Source organism: Mixophyes fleayi, chromosome 8 (assembly GCF_038048845.1).
Source record: "Mixophyes fleayi isolate aMixFle1 chromosome 8, aMixFle1.hap1, whole genome shotgun sequence".
NCBI classification, from domain to species: Eukaryota; Metazoa; Chordata; class Amphibia; order Anura; family Limnodynastidae; genus Mixophyes; species Mixophyes fleayi.
The window spans coordinates 114,815,469-114,834,048 of record NC_134409.1 but is presented as its reverse complement, the minus strand read 5'-3'; the positions used below and the strand labels follow the sequence as shown (position 1 = coordinate 114,834,048).

General features: G+C 41.4%; 1 protein-coding gene across 2 annotated transcripts in view; it reads right to left on the bottom strand.

The window, feature by feature from the left end:
• CACNA2D3 (calcium voltage-gated channel auxiliary subunit alpha2delta 3) overlaps positions 1–18,580 on the bottom strand; it is a 790,245-nt gene that overhangs the window by 700,023 nt on the left and 71,642 nt on the right. For both annotated transcript variants that reach the window (XM_075183245.1, XM_075183246.1), the window contains exon 3: positions 6,454–6,465. In XM_075183245.1, the coding sequence (XP_075039346.1) occupies positions 6,454–6,465 (12 nt within the window). The remainder of the gene's footprint in view (positions 1–6,453; positions 6,466–18,580) is intronic.

The following is an 18,580-nucleotide window of genomic DNA, read 5'->3' as shown; positions in this document are numbered from 1 at the left end:
GGACATCGCTGAGCCCCCATTAACCTTGGACTCTGTATCGACCTTACCCCCTGCAGTTGTGGTAGCTCTGCCATTGGTTCCCAGTCCTACCCTACCACACAGCAGAATAATTAACTGCTATCGTCCCAGCTCTATTCATTCCATAAAATGTGACGGGTTGCTTAGCCATGCTGCATGGTGCAGCAACTAAAATGTCTCCCCTTTACACAGTGGCGGATCCAGGGGGGGCGATCGGGGCATTGGCCCCCCCTAGCAGCAAAAAGCTAGGTCCCAGCCGCCGATTAAATCGGGAGGGGTGGGGCTAAGCGCGAGCGGGGGCGGGGCTAAATGTGGGCCAGCCAATCAGAGTGGCCCCAGCCGGCGACCACACCGGAAGAGGGCGGGGCCAATTGCGGGCGGAAGGCGGGGTTAACGCAGGCCAGCCAATCAGAGTAAAGGAGGGGCGTGATTATGCAAAACCGCCCCCCTATACATAAAGTCTAGATCCGCCCCTGCCTTTACACCCCTTATACACTGTTATAAAAACATGTATAAGCTTATTTAAAGCTGGATATTGGCCCTTAATTCATGAATACACCTACCAAAAATGTAGAAATACTCATTTAAAGTGCTGCAGCAAGAAAATTGTCCTTGTGTTAATTCTCCATATTATAGACACATCCCGGATTGCAGGTAAAGCTGTGTTATGGGCAATCACATAGACACTGCTGAACATTTTCCTGTTTGAATTGTGCCATGCTCCACTACTGCTACTGGTAAATAAACACTTAAATGGGTAGTGGTTTTCATAATCTTATTAAGTAACCTTTTTCCATTTTTTTTTAAAATTAAGTAATGATCTCATTCATTCTCTTTGAAAACAGTCCCCTAACAAACTGTTCAAATGCAAAAATCAATAAGAAGCAGCCTTGAGATGCCTTGTTCATTAATGAAACCCCCTTTAAAGTATTTTATTACATCAAATGTTTTTTGAGCTAAATGTGCTCAAATCAGGGTAGCCGAAAGGGTGGGGGTGGGGGGTAAAAAGTACAGAGGCCAGGGGGGCCCGTGCCACCACTGGAAGCAAGCAGCCAGATAACTCCCAAAGGGTGTGTGTGTGTGTGTGTGTGTGTGTGTTGGGGGGGGGGGGTTGAGGGAGGGAGCTGAAAGCTGCTCCCAGTCCCCGGACAGTGTGTGACATCACATTGTCCGGCAGCGTGCAGAGCCGAGGCGCTCCAAATCTCACGAGATTACTGTGAGCTTCCCTGCTCACACTGCAGAACGTTCCCATCTGATGGATGTCCTCAGCACCACCACAGCATAGGTAAGTACAGTGGGCTGTTCGTGTCATAATGTGTCTAGGGAGTGTTGTGATGTGTCAGGGGGGTGTCATGATGTGTGTGGGGAGGTGGTGTGTTTTGGCTGGAGGGCTGGTGTGATGTGGCTGGGGAGTGGCGTCATGTGAAGTGATGTGGCTGGTGGGTGGTGTGATGTCACTGGGGGGTGGCGTGACGGCACTGCGGGGTGGCGTGATGGCACTGGGGGGTGGCGTGATGTGGCTGGTGGGTGGTGTAATGTGGCTGGGTGTGGTGTGATGTGGCTGTGGGGTGGCAAGATGTCGGTGGGGAGTGATGTGATGTGGCTGGTGGGTGGTGTGATGTTACTGGGGTGTGGCGTGATGGCACTGGGGGGTGGTGTGATGTGGCTGGTGGGTGGTGTGATGTTACTGGGGTGTGGCATGATGGCACTGGTGGGTGGTGTGATGTGGCTGGTGGGTGGTGTGATGTTACTGGGGTGTGGCATGATGGCACTGGGGGGTGGTGTGATGTGGCTGTAGGGTGGCAAGATGTTGGTGGGGAGTGATGTGATGTGGCTGGTGGGTGGTGTGATGTTACTGGGGTGTGGCGTGATGGCACTGGGGGGTGGTGTGATGTGGCTGTGGGATGGCAAGATGTCGGTGGGGAGTGATGTGATGTAGCTGGTGGGTGGTGTGATGTTACTGGGGTGTGGCGTGATGGCACTGGGGGGTGGTGTGATGTGGCTGTGGGATGGCAAGATGTCGGTGGGGAGTGATGTGATGTAGCTGGTGGGTGGTGTGATGTTACTGGGGTGTGGCGTGATGGCACTGGGGATGGTGTGATGTGGCTGTGGGATGGCAAGATGCCGGTGGGGAGTGATGTGATGTGGCTGGTGGGTGGTGTGATGTTACTGGGGTGTGGCGTGATGGCACTGGGGGGTGGTGTGATGTGGCTGTGGGGTGGCAAGATGTCGGTGGGGAGTGATGTGATGTGGCTGGTGGGTGGTGTGATGTTACTGGGGTGTGGCGTGATGGCACTGGGGGGTGGTGTGATGTGGCTGTGGGATGGCAAGATGTCGGTGGGGAGTGATGTGATGTAGCTGGTGGGTGGTGTGATGTTACTGGGGTGTGGCGTGATGGCACTGGGGATGGTGTGATGTGGCTGTGGGATGGCAAGATGCCGGTGGGGAGTGATGTGATGTGGCTGGTGGGTGGTGTGATGTTACTGGGGTGTGGCGTGATGGCACTGGGGGGTGGTGTGATGTGGCTGTGGGGTGGCAAGATGTCGGTGGGGAGTGATGTGATGTGGCTGGTGGGTGGTGTGATGTTACTGGGGTGTGGCGTGATGGCACTGGGGGGGGTGTGATGTGGCTGGTGGGTGGTGTGATGTGGCTGGTGGGTGGTGTGATGTTACTGGGGGGTGGTGTGATGTTACTGGGGTGTGGCGTGATGGCACTGGGGGGGGTGTGATGTGGCTGGTGGGTGGTGTGATGTGGCTGGTGGGTAGTGTGATGTGGCTGTGGGCTGGCATGATGTCATTGGTGGGTGGTGTGATGTCGCTGGGGGGTGATGTGATGTCGCTGGGGGATGATGTGATGTGGCTGTGGGGTGGCATAATGTCACTGGTATGTGGCGTGATTTGGCGTGATTTGGCCAGGGGGGTGGCGAGATAAATATAATTTATTATAATGCAAGTATTATATACTGCATGATCTGTGTTATGTACTGTGATCACTTATTTCCATATTTCATGCACCTATATAATTTCCAAACAGGTCCCAACAGTCCAGGATCCACAAAAATCCAGTACCAGCTTGTGAAAGCTGCAATAACATGTAGGTGAGAGCAACATGTTATAATACATAATATGTCACGTCTTCACCCCATGTTGGCTACACCACCAACACTATGAGCCCACGCCCTCTTGAGTGGCGGCACACAGTCCTTTTCCTCCTCATATGTGGAGGGGAGGGGGGGGCAAAGTTGCTCTACAAGGGCCCCAAATTCTTCTTGGCGACCCTGACTAGAATGTAAGATGTCTATAGCAGGGAAATCTCAGCCCTCTACAATTTGGGGAACCTTGCAAAGCTCTGTAGTTTTAAAGAAAAAGAATTTCAAAGTATCATCATTTAGTAGATATAGACCTTGCTATTGTTCGGTGGTAATCGTATTACCGATGACCACAATTCCGACATCCTTCATCCCTACAAAAAAAAACGATAAAAAAAAAACCATTGCACAAAACTACTGTTAAAAATAAAGAAAAAACAAATACATGACTTTCCATATAGTCAATATAAAATATCTTTAAATGCTATTCTGCTATAATCTAAACTTTTTCTGACTTATCTGAACTATTAAAACAATCTAATAGGCAAGGAAAAAAGTTGTCAAAAGATTATTCTGCAGTTAGTATACAATATATTTAAATTCTTAAGAGGCCATTAAAAGTAAAATTATAACCCTTCTACAGAAATTAGCCAGTTTTCTGGCAAACCAAAAGCACTTGCATAGTCAATCAAGAGGCAGGCGCACCTTGTGATCATTGGGTATTATGTGCTTTCAAAGTGAGCTTGCTGAGCACGAGGAGAGAAAATTTGTGGCATGATAATTTAGTATTGTCATAGGTGTTAACGGATAGAGAGAGAGAGAATATTGTAGGAGCCAGTACAATTACCAGTGGACAGCACTTTACATTGAGAAGAGGTTAGGCATAATTACTGTGCTTGTAAGATATGCAATCTTCTGCTACAAAGGTTCACTGGGATGTACGCATCATCGTGGGAGACCTCTGAATTTTACCTTCAAAATGTTTTTACATTTTTAATGTTAACGTTTTTTAGATTTTTCTTTGCAAAACATATTGCACGTACAAGCATGATACATAGCATTAGCTTATTAATACTAGTTACATGTGTGCCTATGGAATACATTATATAATAAATCACAGCTTTAATTTGTATTTACTGTAAGCTAATTTATTGAATGTCATAAAAGAATCAATTCATGTACATACCTGACAACATCAAGCCCCACCCCAGTCTATCCTAACCTTGCCCCCCCCATCCATGCATGACTATTTCCAGCAAATCTATTTTCTGGTACACCTTGACCCTTGATGATTGGGATGAAAATTGGGCTGTTGGGAGGGATTATTATTATTATCTTTGACTTATAAGATGCCACAAAGGGTCCGCAGCGCCGTACATTACATACACAGAAAACAGAACCAAGCACAACATGATACAAAACTATATACAAACACAGGTGACAGGGTAAAGCAAATCAGATTATATATGGGACAGATAGGGATGGTAGAAATCAGCGAGAAGAAGGCTGAAGCTTAGGAAAACAGGGAAAACAGGCAGGGCCCTCTTAAGAACATCTTGGGCCCCCGGGCACAGCAGTGCACCGGGCCCCTATATATACAGAAAAAAAAAAATTATTATATATATGGGCCCTGCAGCCCAGGGAGGCCCGTTGGAGGCAGTAAAAAAAAAAACCTGAAAAAAAAGAAGAAAATACTTACCTTGCAGTCAGCTGGCGATCCGGCTCCCTCCATGGTCTCCTCCTCCATCGTGCTCCGGAGGAGGAGACCATGGAGGGAGCCGGATCGCCAGCTGACTGCAATGTAAGTATTTTCTTCTTTTTTTTCAGGTTTTTTTTTCTTTTTGCTGCTTCCGACGGGCCCCCCTGGGCTGCAGGGCCCCCGGGCCCTGAAAACAGGGCTAGCGATGCAGGCCAAGAGGTACAGAGGGTAGAACAGTAGAAGGAGCACACAAGGAAAGAGGGCCCTGCTCATGAGAGCTTACATCCTAAAGGGAAGGGGGAGACACAAATAGGGTGGTACTAACTGGGGGAGAGCACCAGGACACGGAAGTTAGGAGGAGGACTGATAGACTTCTTAACCTCCACAGTCTATATACATACAGCAGACTTCCAATCTAAACATAGGCACTTTCATAACATATCTGCTACATACTCTGGAAGCTGTCTCTTCTCTCATGAAAATGTGGAACCCATTGCGTGTTTTATTAACTACATAGAATGTCATAAGAGTATTAAGGACATGCACAAAAAAGGGTCTGTTCACATATGTCGCATAACAACATACCAAAAAACGGATAATGTGCTACTCAATGTAAATGTATCTAGTGGTGAAGGACATTTATGTATGCAGAGAAATGAAAAACAGGATAATATGACAATCAGAACTATGGAATTCTTAAATAACTTTCCCTCCACTTTCATATTCAGTTGACAACTGTCTTTCCTGTATCCGTGATGTCACTAGTTCTTAGTGAATTGATAGGCTGCATTCTCATAAATATTGGTTCAGCACACAAAGGGCCTGATTCATTAAGGAAAGTAAGACAAAAAAATGAGTAAGTTTTCTCCAGGACAAGACCATGTTGCAATAAAAGGGGTGCATATTAGTTTATTATTTTGTACATAAGTTAAATACTGGATGCTTTTTCATGTAGCACACAAATACTTGATAGCTTTATTTTTGCACTGAAATTTAAAGTTGATCTAGGACATGCCCTACCCCAACTATAAATCTGTCCCACATTCTAAATTGACCTACCCTACAATACAACATGGTTTTGCCAAGGTGCAAAGTTACTCATTTTTTTTTTACTTTACTTTCCTTAATGAATCAGGCCCAAAATGTTTGCCTCCACTCAGGGTAAGCTATGGGTATATTTAAACATGTATAATATTACTTGATACATGAAAATATATACTTAACAAATGAAACATTTACTAGTGTCAGCCACCGATAGGAGGATTCAGGACTGGCTCGAGCACAGACACACCTATAGGTGGCCAAATTGGATGAGACCAGGCAATTTGAAATACAGACTGAATAACTTGATCTCTTCTGGCTTCACTGGGACGAGTTGGAAGATGACCAAACATACAGACAGATAAAGGTTATAAGGTGTGATCTTAGGCCGATGACACCATATTATCTCCAATATTGTAGTGCATGTGGTTAGTTTTACAGATATGGTGTAACCAAGCAGTAATTGAATCTTAACAAATAGCAACATGTTTCTAGAGATTATAATACAGCTAACATCATAACCATAAAGCATCTAAACTCATCATTGTAGCAAAGCACAGAAGACTAGATGAGGAGAGATGACTAGATAAAGCACATTGTTACTTACCGTGAAGATGCTCTGCAGCAGTAACGGAAAAAAAATGACATGTTAAAGTCTGTTAACCTGCGGATGTAATGGAACAGGTACAATAACTTGTTATCAATAATAATAATATCTACCCCGCATTTTGCAGTCTGGAACTAACATATTAGATTGTTAATATTATTATCATCTATTTAAGTAGCGCCTGCATATTCCATAGTGCTTTACAATTGGATAGTTCGCTGTACTACAATAATATGACTTAACGATCTGTACTTTTCTCTTTAATATAATAAATACAATTCAATTGCGATTAAAGATTTGCGATTTGCCCATAACAATGTCCTTTTTGTTGATCAAGTACATGGTTGAAATGCATATTGTACTCGTTGTAGAAGTATAGAAACCAACATTAGTGCAATAATGTTCTGAAAAACAGTGAGCAATACAAACGTACAATTTAAAAAAATACATAAATAAATTTATATATATATATATATATATATATATATATATATATATATATATATATACACACACAGTACGAGATGCAGTTGCACTCTTTAAGCACTAAAGGGGCTTGATTCATTAAGGAACTTAGGCGAGAAATTTCTTACTTAGGTTTCCTGGACAAAACCATGTCAAAATGCAAGGGGTGATTTTTTTTATATATTTTGCACATAAGTTAAATACTGTCTGTTTTTTTTTCATGTAGCACACAAATATCAACTTTAAATTTCAGTGTACAAATAAGTTATCAGGTATTGCCTGCTACATGAAAAAACAGCCAGTATTTAACTTATGTGCAAAATAGAAAACTAAATTTCCCTCCTTTAACATGGTTTTTATCCAGGAGACTTAAGTAAGAAATTTCTTGCCTAAGTTCCTTAATGAATCAGGTCCTAAGACGATATTTATACATAACTACATAATTAAAGACAGATATACATTAAACTCTGCAGTAATATACACTCTATAATAGAATAGCCAGACTAAACATGAGGCTTTTAGTGCACGTTTTTATCAAACTATGGATGTTCATCTACCTCGTCAAAGTATATATATATATATTAGGGATGTGCACCGGCGACTTTTGAGGTCTCGTGTTTTGTGTTTTGGATCCGGATTTTCGTTATTTTTGAGGTTCGGATTTGTCTCGCAAAACACTTGACGAAAGGTCTCGGTTCGGATTTAAGGTATTGGATTCGGATTTTTTTTGAAAAAAACATAAAAAGTTTAAAAATCAAGTTTTTGGGCTTATTTTCACTCCTAGGCTATTATTAACCTCAATAACATTCAATAACAAGCATTTCCACTAATTTACAGTGTATTCTGAATCTGAACACCTCACAATATAGTTATTAGTCCAAAACGTTGCAACAAGGTATCTTTCTGGACTGCGTAGAGGAGTGGGTCACCACAATATATATTAAAAACCCTGAACTTTTATGATTCGCACCAATAATTGTACCTGGACTGCGTAGAGGAGTGGGTCACCACAATATATTAAAAACCCTGAACTTTTATGAATCGCACCAATAAATGTACCTGGACTGCGTAGAGGAGTGGGTCACCACAATATATATAATAAGAAAACCATCAACTGGTTTGATTCGCACCAATAAATGTACCTGGACTGCGTAGAGGAGTGGGTCACCACAATATATTAAAAACCCTGAACTTTTATGAATCGCACCAATAAATGTACCTGGACTGCGTAGAGGAGTGGGTCACCACAATATATTAAAAACCCTGAACTTTTATGAATCGCACCAATAAATGTACCTGGACTGCGTAGAGGAGTGGGTCACCACAATATATATAATAAGAAAACCATCAACTTGTTTGATTCGCACCAATAAATGTACCTGGACTGCGTAGAGGAGTGGGTCACCACAATATATTAAAAACCCTGAACTTTTATGAATCGCACCAATAAATGTACCTGGACTGCGTAGAGGAGTGGGTCACCACAATATATTAAAAACCCTGAACTTTTATGAATCGCACCAATAAATGTACCTGGACTGCGTAGAGGAGTGGGTCACCACAATATCTTAAAAACCCTGAACTTTTATGAATCGCACCAATAAATGTACCTGGACTGCGTAGAGGAGTGGGTCACCACAATATATATAATAAGAAAACCATCAACTTGTTTGATTCGCACCAATAAATGTACCTGGACTGCGTAGAGGAGTGGGTCACCACAATATATATAATAAGAAAACCATCAACTTGTTTGATTCGCACCAATAAATGTACCTGGACTGCGTAGAGGAGTGGGCACTGGGCACCACAATAAAATATATAAAAAACCTTCAACAGGTCTGCATTACACTACACATACGGCTGCTCCTCCATCCTCTCCATCATATACATGTTGGAGTTTTAGCGTGTGACAACCTCTTGTTTTTGATAATGTCAGTGCATTTTGAATATTTTTCAATTTGCCCCACACCACTGAATGTACTTTATCTATGATACGCATCTATCTATCTTGACTGCGTAGTGTGGTGGCCCCGGTACACAATTTGGTACCGGGGCCACAATAAAATAAATACACCCTCCACGTGTCAGAATTCCACCAAACAAGTATCTGGACTGCGTAGTGGGGTGGCCCCGGTACCCAACTTGATACCGGGGCCACAATAAAATAAATACACCCTCCACGTGTCAGAATTCCACCAAACAAGTATCTGGACTGCGTAGTGGGGTGGCCCCGGTACCCAACTTGATACCGGGGCCACAATAAAATAAATACACCCTCCACGTGTCAGAATTCCACCAAACAAGTATCTGGACTGCGTAGTGGGGTGGCCCCGGTACCCAACTTGATACCGGGGCCACAATACCTCCTCCAAACATGCTACAGACAATTCGTCATTGAGATCCCATTAAGTATGTTAAAGACAGACAGGGTCCAAGTGTTATTAGTTGACTTTGTAAAGAAAAAAACTGTCCCTGTTGCACATAGTCGTGCAATGAAGACTTACTTTTTCATTTAAAGGCACGATCTTTCAAGTGTAGTGTTTGTAAGTCTAAGTCATATTATACTTTTGGTAAAATTGTTTTTTTTTTGTTCCTCTTTATGTTAATTAATTAGTAATAGAATTAAAGTAGGAAATAGAATTAAATAGAATTAAAGTAGGAAATAGAGTGGTATAGAGTTGTAGTGTGGTATAGATAGAGTGGTCCACACAATATAATAATAAAACCCTCAACTGGTCTGAATTCCACCAAACAAGTATCTTGACTGCGTAGTGTGGTGGCCCCGGTACACAATTTGGTACCGAGGCCACAATATAATTTAAAAACCCTCCACGTGTCGGAATTCCACCAAACAAGTATCTGGACTGCATAGTGGGGTGGCCCCGGTACCCAATTTGATACCGGGGCCACAATACCTCCTCAAAACATGCTCCAGACAATTCGTCATTGACAGACCCCAGACAGACAGGGTCGTAGTGTTATTGTTTGACTTTGTAAACCCAAAAAAATGTCCCTGTTGCACTTGCACATAGTCGTGCAATGAAGACTGACTTTTTCATTTAAAGGCACGATCTTTCAAGTGTAGTGTTTGTAAGTCTAAGTCATATTATACTTTTGGTAAAATTGGTTTTTTTTGTTCCTCTTTATGGTAATTAATTAGTAATAGAATTAAAGTAGGAAATAGAATTAAATAGAATTAAAGTAGGAAATAGAGTGGTATAGAGTTGTAGTGTGGTATAGATAGAGTGGTCCACACAATATAATAATAAAACCCTCAACTGGTCTGAATTCCACCAAACAAGTATCTTGACTGCGTAGTGTGGTGGCCCCGGTACACAATTTGGTACCGAGGCCACAATATAATTTAAAAACCCTCCACGTGTCGAAATTCCACCAAACAAGTATCTGGACTGCATAGTGGGGTGGCCCCGGTACCCAATTTGATACCGGGGCCACATTACCTCCTCCAATTTCCAAGTGTAGTGTTTATAACATCTTAACACTACACTAATTCTAGCACGTCAAAACCTCTTGTTTTAAATAATGACAGGGCATTTAACTTTTGATTTAATTTATTGAATTTGTTGGCATTTTCTTTTACTTTTTGAACATGGCAAACGACTGTTGAATGGTCACATAATGCCAAAAAAAAAGGTGCAAGATGGAATTGTCCTTGGGCCCTCCCACCCACCCTTATGTTGTTGAAATAGGACATGCACACTTTAACAAACCAATCATTTCAGCGACAGGGCCTACCAAACAACTGTGGCTGAAATGATTGGTTTGTTTGGGCCCCCACACCAATAAAACAATTCATCTCTCCCTGTACAAACTAAACAGGCTCTACTGAGGAAAGATGTCGTCCTTATCCTCAACCTCTGATTCCTCTCCCCCTACAGTGTGTACTTCCTCCTCCTCACACATTATCAATTCGTCCCCGCTGGACTCCACAACCACAGTCCCTCTGTACTGTCTGGAGGGCAGTGCTGTACTTCATTGAGGAATTGATTATTCATTTTTATAAACATCATTTTTTCAACGTTGTGAGGAAGCAACCTCCTTCGCCGCTCACTGACCAGGTTCCCCGCTGCACTAAAAACTCTTTCCGAGTACACACTGGAGGGGGGACAACTCAGTTAAAAAATAGAGCCAGTTTGTACAGGGGCTTCCAAACTGCCTTTTGGAGTTCTACCACGTCACTACCTCTAGTTAATTTAGATTGCAAGGCTTGTAAATATAAATACTTTGAAGATAAAAAAAAGCAGGCTGCACAGACTGTGGAGCTAGAAAGTGAAATTAAATGGACCACGTTACTTTGGTGGCTATCTATGCCCCCCCCCCCGCCCTACACTTGTAGTTGAATATAAATAAAGCAGCCTGCATAGACTGTAGAACTAGCAATTCAAATATACAAAGAAATGGACAAAGGCAGTTTGGTATCTGTCTGCATCAGATCCCCTCTCCACTAGGAGTAAAACAGAAAACTTTTCAGCCGTTATATAATCTAGAATATAAATAGAAATTGAGAAATGCAATTTGGTATCTGTCTGCATCATAATCATCAACATCCTCCTCAGCGCCAGCTACATCAATATCCTCCTCCCAGTGCACAACATTCACACCTTCATTAGCCAAATCTGTAACTGGACTGTGGGTGATCCTTCCAGCATATGCAGAGGGCGTGCTGCAAATGCTGGATGGAGTCACCTCTTCCCGTACAGTGATGGGAAGGTCAGGGTTCACAACCAACAACACCCTTGGACTCGCCTTGGGGATTTGTGATGTCATCTGTTTAGAAGGCAGAGTTCTTTGCTGTTTTGTTGTTGTTGCTGACAGCATAACTCTCTTAAATTTTTTGTAGGGGGGGGGAGGAGGGCTTTGATCCTTGGGTGAAGTTGGACCACTAGTCATGAACACGGGACAGGGCCTAAGCCGTTCCTTGCCACTACTTGTCGTAATTGGCATATTGCCAACTTTACATTTCTCCTCAGATGATTTTAAGTTTCTTTTTTTGCTGTTTTTTGAGAACTTGGGCTTTTTGGATTTTACATGCCCTGTACTAGGAGATTGGGCATCGTGCTTGCCAGACGACGTTGATGGCATTTCATCGTCTATGTCATGACTAGTGGCAGCAGCTTCAGCATTAGGAGGAAGTGGGTCTTGATCTTTCCCTACTTTATCCTCCAAATTTTTGCTCTCCATTATATGTAGCACAAGATACTGCAAAATGTGTGAACTTGGTAATATTGCAGTACCAATGGACTTATAATGCTGGATTGGTTTTGCAAATTTGGTTATAATTATTATATATTTTTTTTTTTTTTTAATTTTTTATTTTTTTTTACTTTTTTTTTATTTTTTACAAACTTGGGAATAATGGGGAAATAACTATGCCCTTAGAAGCACAGAGCACAGGACACAGCACCACTGGACTGAACAGGACACGGCACAGGACCCAGCAGCACTACGGAACTCAGCAGGACAGAGCACAGGACACAGCACCACTGGACTGATACTGCAGAATGTGTAAACTTTGTAATATTGCAGTACCACTGGACTTTTACTGCTGAATGTGTGAACTTGGTAATATTGCAGTACCAATGGGCTTATACTGCAGGATTGGTTGTGAAAATTTTGTGGTAATTAAAAAATATTAAAGTAGTTTTTGGTATTTTATAAAAAAAACTTTTTTTTATTTTTTTAAACACAGGGGAATATTGGGGAAATAACTATGCCCTTAGAAGCACAGAGCACAGGACACAGCACCACTGGACTGAACAGGACACAGCACAGGACCCAGCAGCACCACTGACCTCAGAAGGACAGAGCACAGCACACAGCACCACTGGACTGATACTGCAGAACACAGCACAGCACAGCACAGCACAGCACAGCACAGCACAGCACAGCACTAAACAGCACAGCACTAAACAGCACAGAACTAAACAGCACAGAACTAAACAGCACAGAACTAAACAGCACAGAGGACCACCTAACACACCCTCCCTCTACCCTGATCAATGCCCGAGTGAAGATGGCGGCGACTAGCGGGGAATTTATAGGATCCGAGTATCGCGAGATCCGACAACGGGATTATGAGTCAGAGCCTCAGTTTCACTTTTGAATTTGGCGCCAATACCCGGATCTGTCTCGGATCCGACTCGGATCCGCAACGTTCGGGTGGGCTCGGATTTCAGAAATCCGAGCGCGCTCATCCCTAATATATATATATATATATATATATATATATATATATATATATATATATATATATATATACATATACAAAGAACTAGAAAGCAATACATAATAATTTTCAAGTATCTTCATCAAATACCCTTCTTTTTATAACTCCTTATCCTATCCTACATGCTGGAGGTAATTCTATCTATGTCCTCTATGTATCAAACACTATACAGTACAGTGTTCTCCCCGGCAGCACCTACTTCCCGGGTGCTCCACGCAGCTGCTTTTACTAGCCACCCGGCTCTTGGAGTCCAACAGCGTCCTATTATAATAGAATAAACCATTGTTTCTCCTATTGGAACAGGCACTATGTGAGCACTACAGCCAGCTGTGTGTGTTAGACCACTGACCACCAGTCTGACCAGACCTGGCAGGTGTGGGCAATAATCTTCAACATTTTTCATTATTATTGCAAAGTATTAAACTGCCCCCACCGGCTTCTTATTGTCACCCGGTTGGCAACATTTTCTGGGGACAACTCTGCTGTACCATTCCTCTTGATCTATATGTTGTGTGATATTCCTAGTATCAGTTATCCACTTATCTGCAGTAGTTTTGCATGCTAGGGTTGATTCTAAATGTCTACATGTTATTTATGTACACAAAAAATGTTCAGTACCACTTCCTTGTTCTGTTTGCTGGGTATAACTTTATCTACCACCATATAAGTAAAAATTACACAGCGCCACTTCACTTCTTATGCATGTTGTATGTAACAATCGCTGTAGGTATGAAAAACTGCACAGCTCCACTTCTCTTAATATGTATGCATGATGTTATTAACAGTATCATTATTTTCTGACTAAGACTAAGAGCTTTTCTAACCTGTGTTAGGCTGGATGCACACTACAGAATTTTTCCGACCAATGAGTTATCTACAACGATTGTACCTTCGACTTAAGTTCCGATTAGTTGGTCTATTCAGCCGTACACACTATACGCGTTTTAAACGATTTTAGCATGATTTAGTGTTCGGGCTATATTTTTTGTCTATCATAATTTCGTCTGAAATGATTGTGAGTCCGTACACACTGAAGTGATATATGGACCCAGGGCAGCAATACACTAAATAAATTTAAATAAAGCACATTATTCCCATTTGTTTGATGTTTTGATACCGCACCACGCGGGAGACTAGAAACAACATCATAAATTTAAATATACACGCCCAGGAAGGAGTCGCTGTTTGAGGAACTATCGGCAGTTGGTTGAGCAATTGATGTTGTACACACTGCATGATTGGAATGACGTTGAAACAAGGGGTATAGTTCTGCTGAACAATCAAATGAAACAACGATCGGTACTTTGGAACGACTACCGTTTATCGTTTAAGTATACACACTTGTGCAATATTGGCCTGAACAGTCGTTTATCGCTCAATTGACACAATAGTCAGCTAAAAACACTGTAATGTGTACCCAGCCTTATACAACTGCACATTCAATGCTATATTTGTACTCAGTATTCACTAAGCCTTAAATGAATGGAAGAGACACAGTACTGAGAGCTTAAGTCAACAGGCTGCAGATATAATTATTTTGGTCATTTGACAATGGGTCATTTCACCTACAAGGAATTCACCAGGAACACTATAAAAAATATAAATGATTACAAAGTGTTTCATGTGAAGTCGTTCATCTGTGGAGTAGTATCAGGCTGAGCAGCATTTGTAAAATGATATTCCTGTGCAGTGATGGTTGGTGAAATCGACAGACTAAGCCATTCCAAAGTTACACATGAAGGTTAATACCCTGACTCATGAGTATGGTCGAGGGCTTGTCGCTCAATCGGTAAAAGAGCAATATTCACAGGTCTAGGTAGTTCTGGGACAAGATGTGGATAAGGAACGATGAAGGATGGGTTTTTTGTAAGCTGGGAGGCTGCTGATGCAGCAGCCTGTCTTAGTTTGTGTTGTTCTGTACACATAGAAAGGTGAGGGGAATGCATGCATTATTTAGCAGGTTTATACAATGCAACAGTTCCACTTGAAGAACGAATGCAGTACATGACATTCTAAGGTCACAGCAGGTGACTCAGCACAAGGAGGCTTCTTAAAGAAAGCTTAAGAGTCAAACAGATATTTTAAAGCAGGTCAAGACCATTTAGGTTATCAAATCAATTATCAATTTTACAAATTATTCAACATATGTTCAAGTATTGTACACAGTTTCACTCTACTTGATCTCTATCACATCTGCTGGGAGTTGGTTCAAAGCAACCACTATTTTTTCTGTAAAATATGATTTATCTTATGCATATTCAGGAATCCGGCTTCAGAGTGATACTCCCTTGTCACAACATTTTTCCCTCTGTGCATATAACTGATTTTAGTTTCCAACGGGGAACAGAGCTTTCTAAAGGACGACTAAACACAAAAATTAAAGTAGTCTGATATAAGTATCATGATAGTAATATACTAACTTTAGTTTTAAGATGCTGTTCTACGGCAGCTCTGCTAAAGATAAAATGTATTACCTCCACACTCCACTGAAGACAGCTGAAGCCCCTCCCACAGTGTACAGTCTGTTAAGCTGCTGAGACATCACTAACAACCTGTTTATACAGGATAAATGGAATAATACCCTAATGTAATTTCTGTAACTATATAAAAGTGCAGGAAGCAGTTACAGAAATCCAATGTGACTTCTAAATTTCCCTATATAATACAGCGGCACATGCATGTTTCCTTATTATATACACCTTTCCTATTGAATACTGAAGTGATGACATGAGAACTCACTGTATATACAGATATTAATTACTAGAGTTTATGCTTATAGAGACATCACTTATGTCATTTATGTAATACATAGTACACTTTCTCATTAAAAGAAGTGTAAGCATTATGTTTGGAGGAGTCAAAACTGTACTGGATATTGAACCCCACAAAGCTGTACAAAACTAAATAGAACTATAAACTGAAAAAAATACATAAGGTCAACATCAGTGCCAAATTACCACAGCTGGTAATGCAAACACAATGGGCCTGAGTCATTAAACAGAGCAAAGCATACAAAAGGTGTAACTTTGCAACTGGGCAAAACCATATTGCATTGGAGGGGGAGGTGAATTTAAAATGTGGGGACAGATTTATAGTTAGGGAAGGGCATGTTCTAGATCAACTTTAAATGTCAGTGTAAAAATAAATCTGAATACACCTATCTTTTCAGATCTTTTCTGAACTGTGTCATACCATTATGGACCTATAAATCATGGTTCTGAAAAGGCATTTAAGACATAGTTGCCTACCCCCTGAACATTTTGGTACATTCCAGAACTCCCAAGAGAGCAGAATTCTTCCAGGGCTCTAGCATATCTACCAGGTAGGCTGGAGTGTGCTGTCATACAACATGTCATTAAGCTACACCCACATTAAGGTCTCCGGACCAGTGAAGGATAGTGACAATATACACGGTGGCTTAGTGGTTAGCACTTCTAGCTCACAGTACTGGGGTCATGCATGAGTTAGATTCCCGACCATGGCCTTATCTATGTGAAGGTTGTATGTTCTCCCCTTGTTTGCGTTGGTTTCCTCCGGGTGCTCCAGTTTCCTCCTACATGTCAACATACTGATATGTTAATTGGCTGCTATTAAATTGCCCTCAGTCTCTCTCGGTCTGTGTATGTTAGGGGATTTAGATTGCAAGCTTCAATAGGGCAGGGACTGACGTTAATGAGTTCTCTGTTCAGTGCTGCGGAATTAATGGCGCTATATAGATAAATAGATGATGATGATAATATCTGTTATATACTGTTTTCAAAACAGGCAGCTAGTTTATACAACACCAATTCTGTGACCTGCATAGATGTAGCCTCATATATTTAAGTGCTCACAGGCTGTCTATGTGATATACATGTGTATCTTACAGTACAGTATACAATATGCCATATACAATATTGAAAGCAACCACAATTTTACTATAGCATTTCTTTAAAATATGTGTAGGCTAAGTAAGGATCACTATTTCATGCTTCAAGATCTGGCATCTTGTCATAGTGAAATTGCAACTTTATGTAAACCCTGTCCCTTAGCGATGACATAATTGCCCCATCTTTCTACATCTTAGAGAAAACCCCAAGGTTACAGTGTAATAAGGCCGGGTACAGAGGAGCTGCACCACTTAAAAACGATAGCCCCAAAACTCTCCAAAGAAGGTTAATGAGTATTTCTAGAATGTTTTGCTGGAGAGAGAAGAACCTAGAATGCAGCTTTGACACTCCGTCATCTTAGTGGGAACGTTAGTAGGATGGTGCATGGCCAACCCATTAAAGGGACATGTCTAGAACATTGTTGGCATTGGTAATCCTCTAAGAGAGCCCTCCAATCCCCTACCCTGACCCCATTCACCCTGTTGTTTCATCATATTATCTTTGTGTACCCCCAGTTACTGTGAGATAAGACCCAGTGGACAGTCTGTGTGGTTGAGCCGGCTGTACCCAACCCTAATGATATCATAATCCTTTTTTATTTGAAAAGGTGCCACAAAGACGGTAAGCTCCAATGGGGCAGGAACTGATGTGAGTGAGTTCTCTGTACAGCGCTGCGGAATTAGTAGCGCTATATAAATAGATGATGATGGCTACTCATGCAAATAAATCATACTGAAACACACAGTACATAAGAGCACAACAAGGATATGTGAACATATAACATAGGGCCAAGATAGTATAAACAAAATATAATAATGCTATTAAAAAAATAAAGCAATCAATCTGACTCCGCTGACTCCCGCGGTTTTGGCATCCTCGGCAGGGCACCTATTGTACTGCCCTTGTTTTGGCTTTAATCAAAATCAATTTCCATTTGTGCAATTTTGCTTTAAAGAAAAATGATTGATAAGTAATAGAAAACTGAACTTGCCTTGAGAGTTTGTTCTATTAACTTGTGATAACCACAGCTGGCTATTTGTTTCTGAATGAAACAGAGCCTGTTTGGTGCTTGATAAAGAAATTAATTCCTATTATATTCAGCAAAATTGCCATTGTTTTTATTTGTCTGTGGTTGTGAATGTATATGATAATTATTCAGTGCTGATGTCAGAAATAAACGGCAAGAAAATTTTGACATTTCAAACTTACCTAGAAATCTGTTCATCATTGTAGCTACATTCAGAGCTTTGTCATGCAGTATTGTATAAACAGCTGTATAACATGTACTTTCCTGGTGTGATCATGTGCTAACAACATGTTAACTTTCACTGTCAATTTCTAATAAACTTAATAGCAGAGTGCAACATAAAAAATCTTTTTTTCCAATGTGACAGAAAGTAAAAATGATTTAAGTGACGCCTTATATAACCATTTATATACAAAGCAAAATGATAGATTAGACAAGCAGTGTATTTAGAAAGCACAAAAGTATAAATCGAAAACACTACAAAGCTTCACTTTTGCTACTGAAGGCAGAAAATTA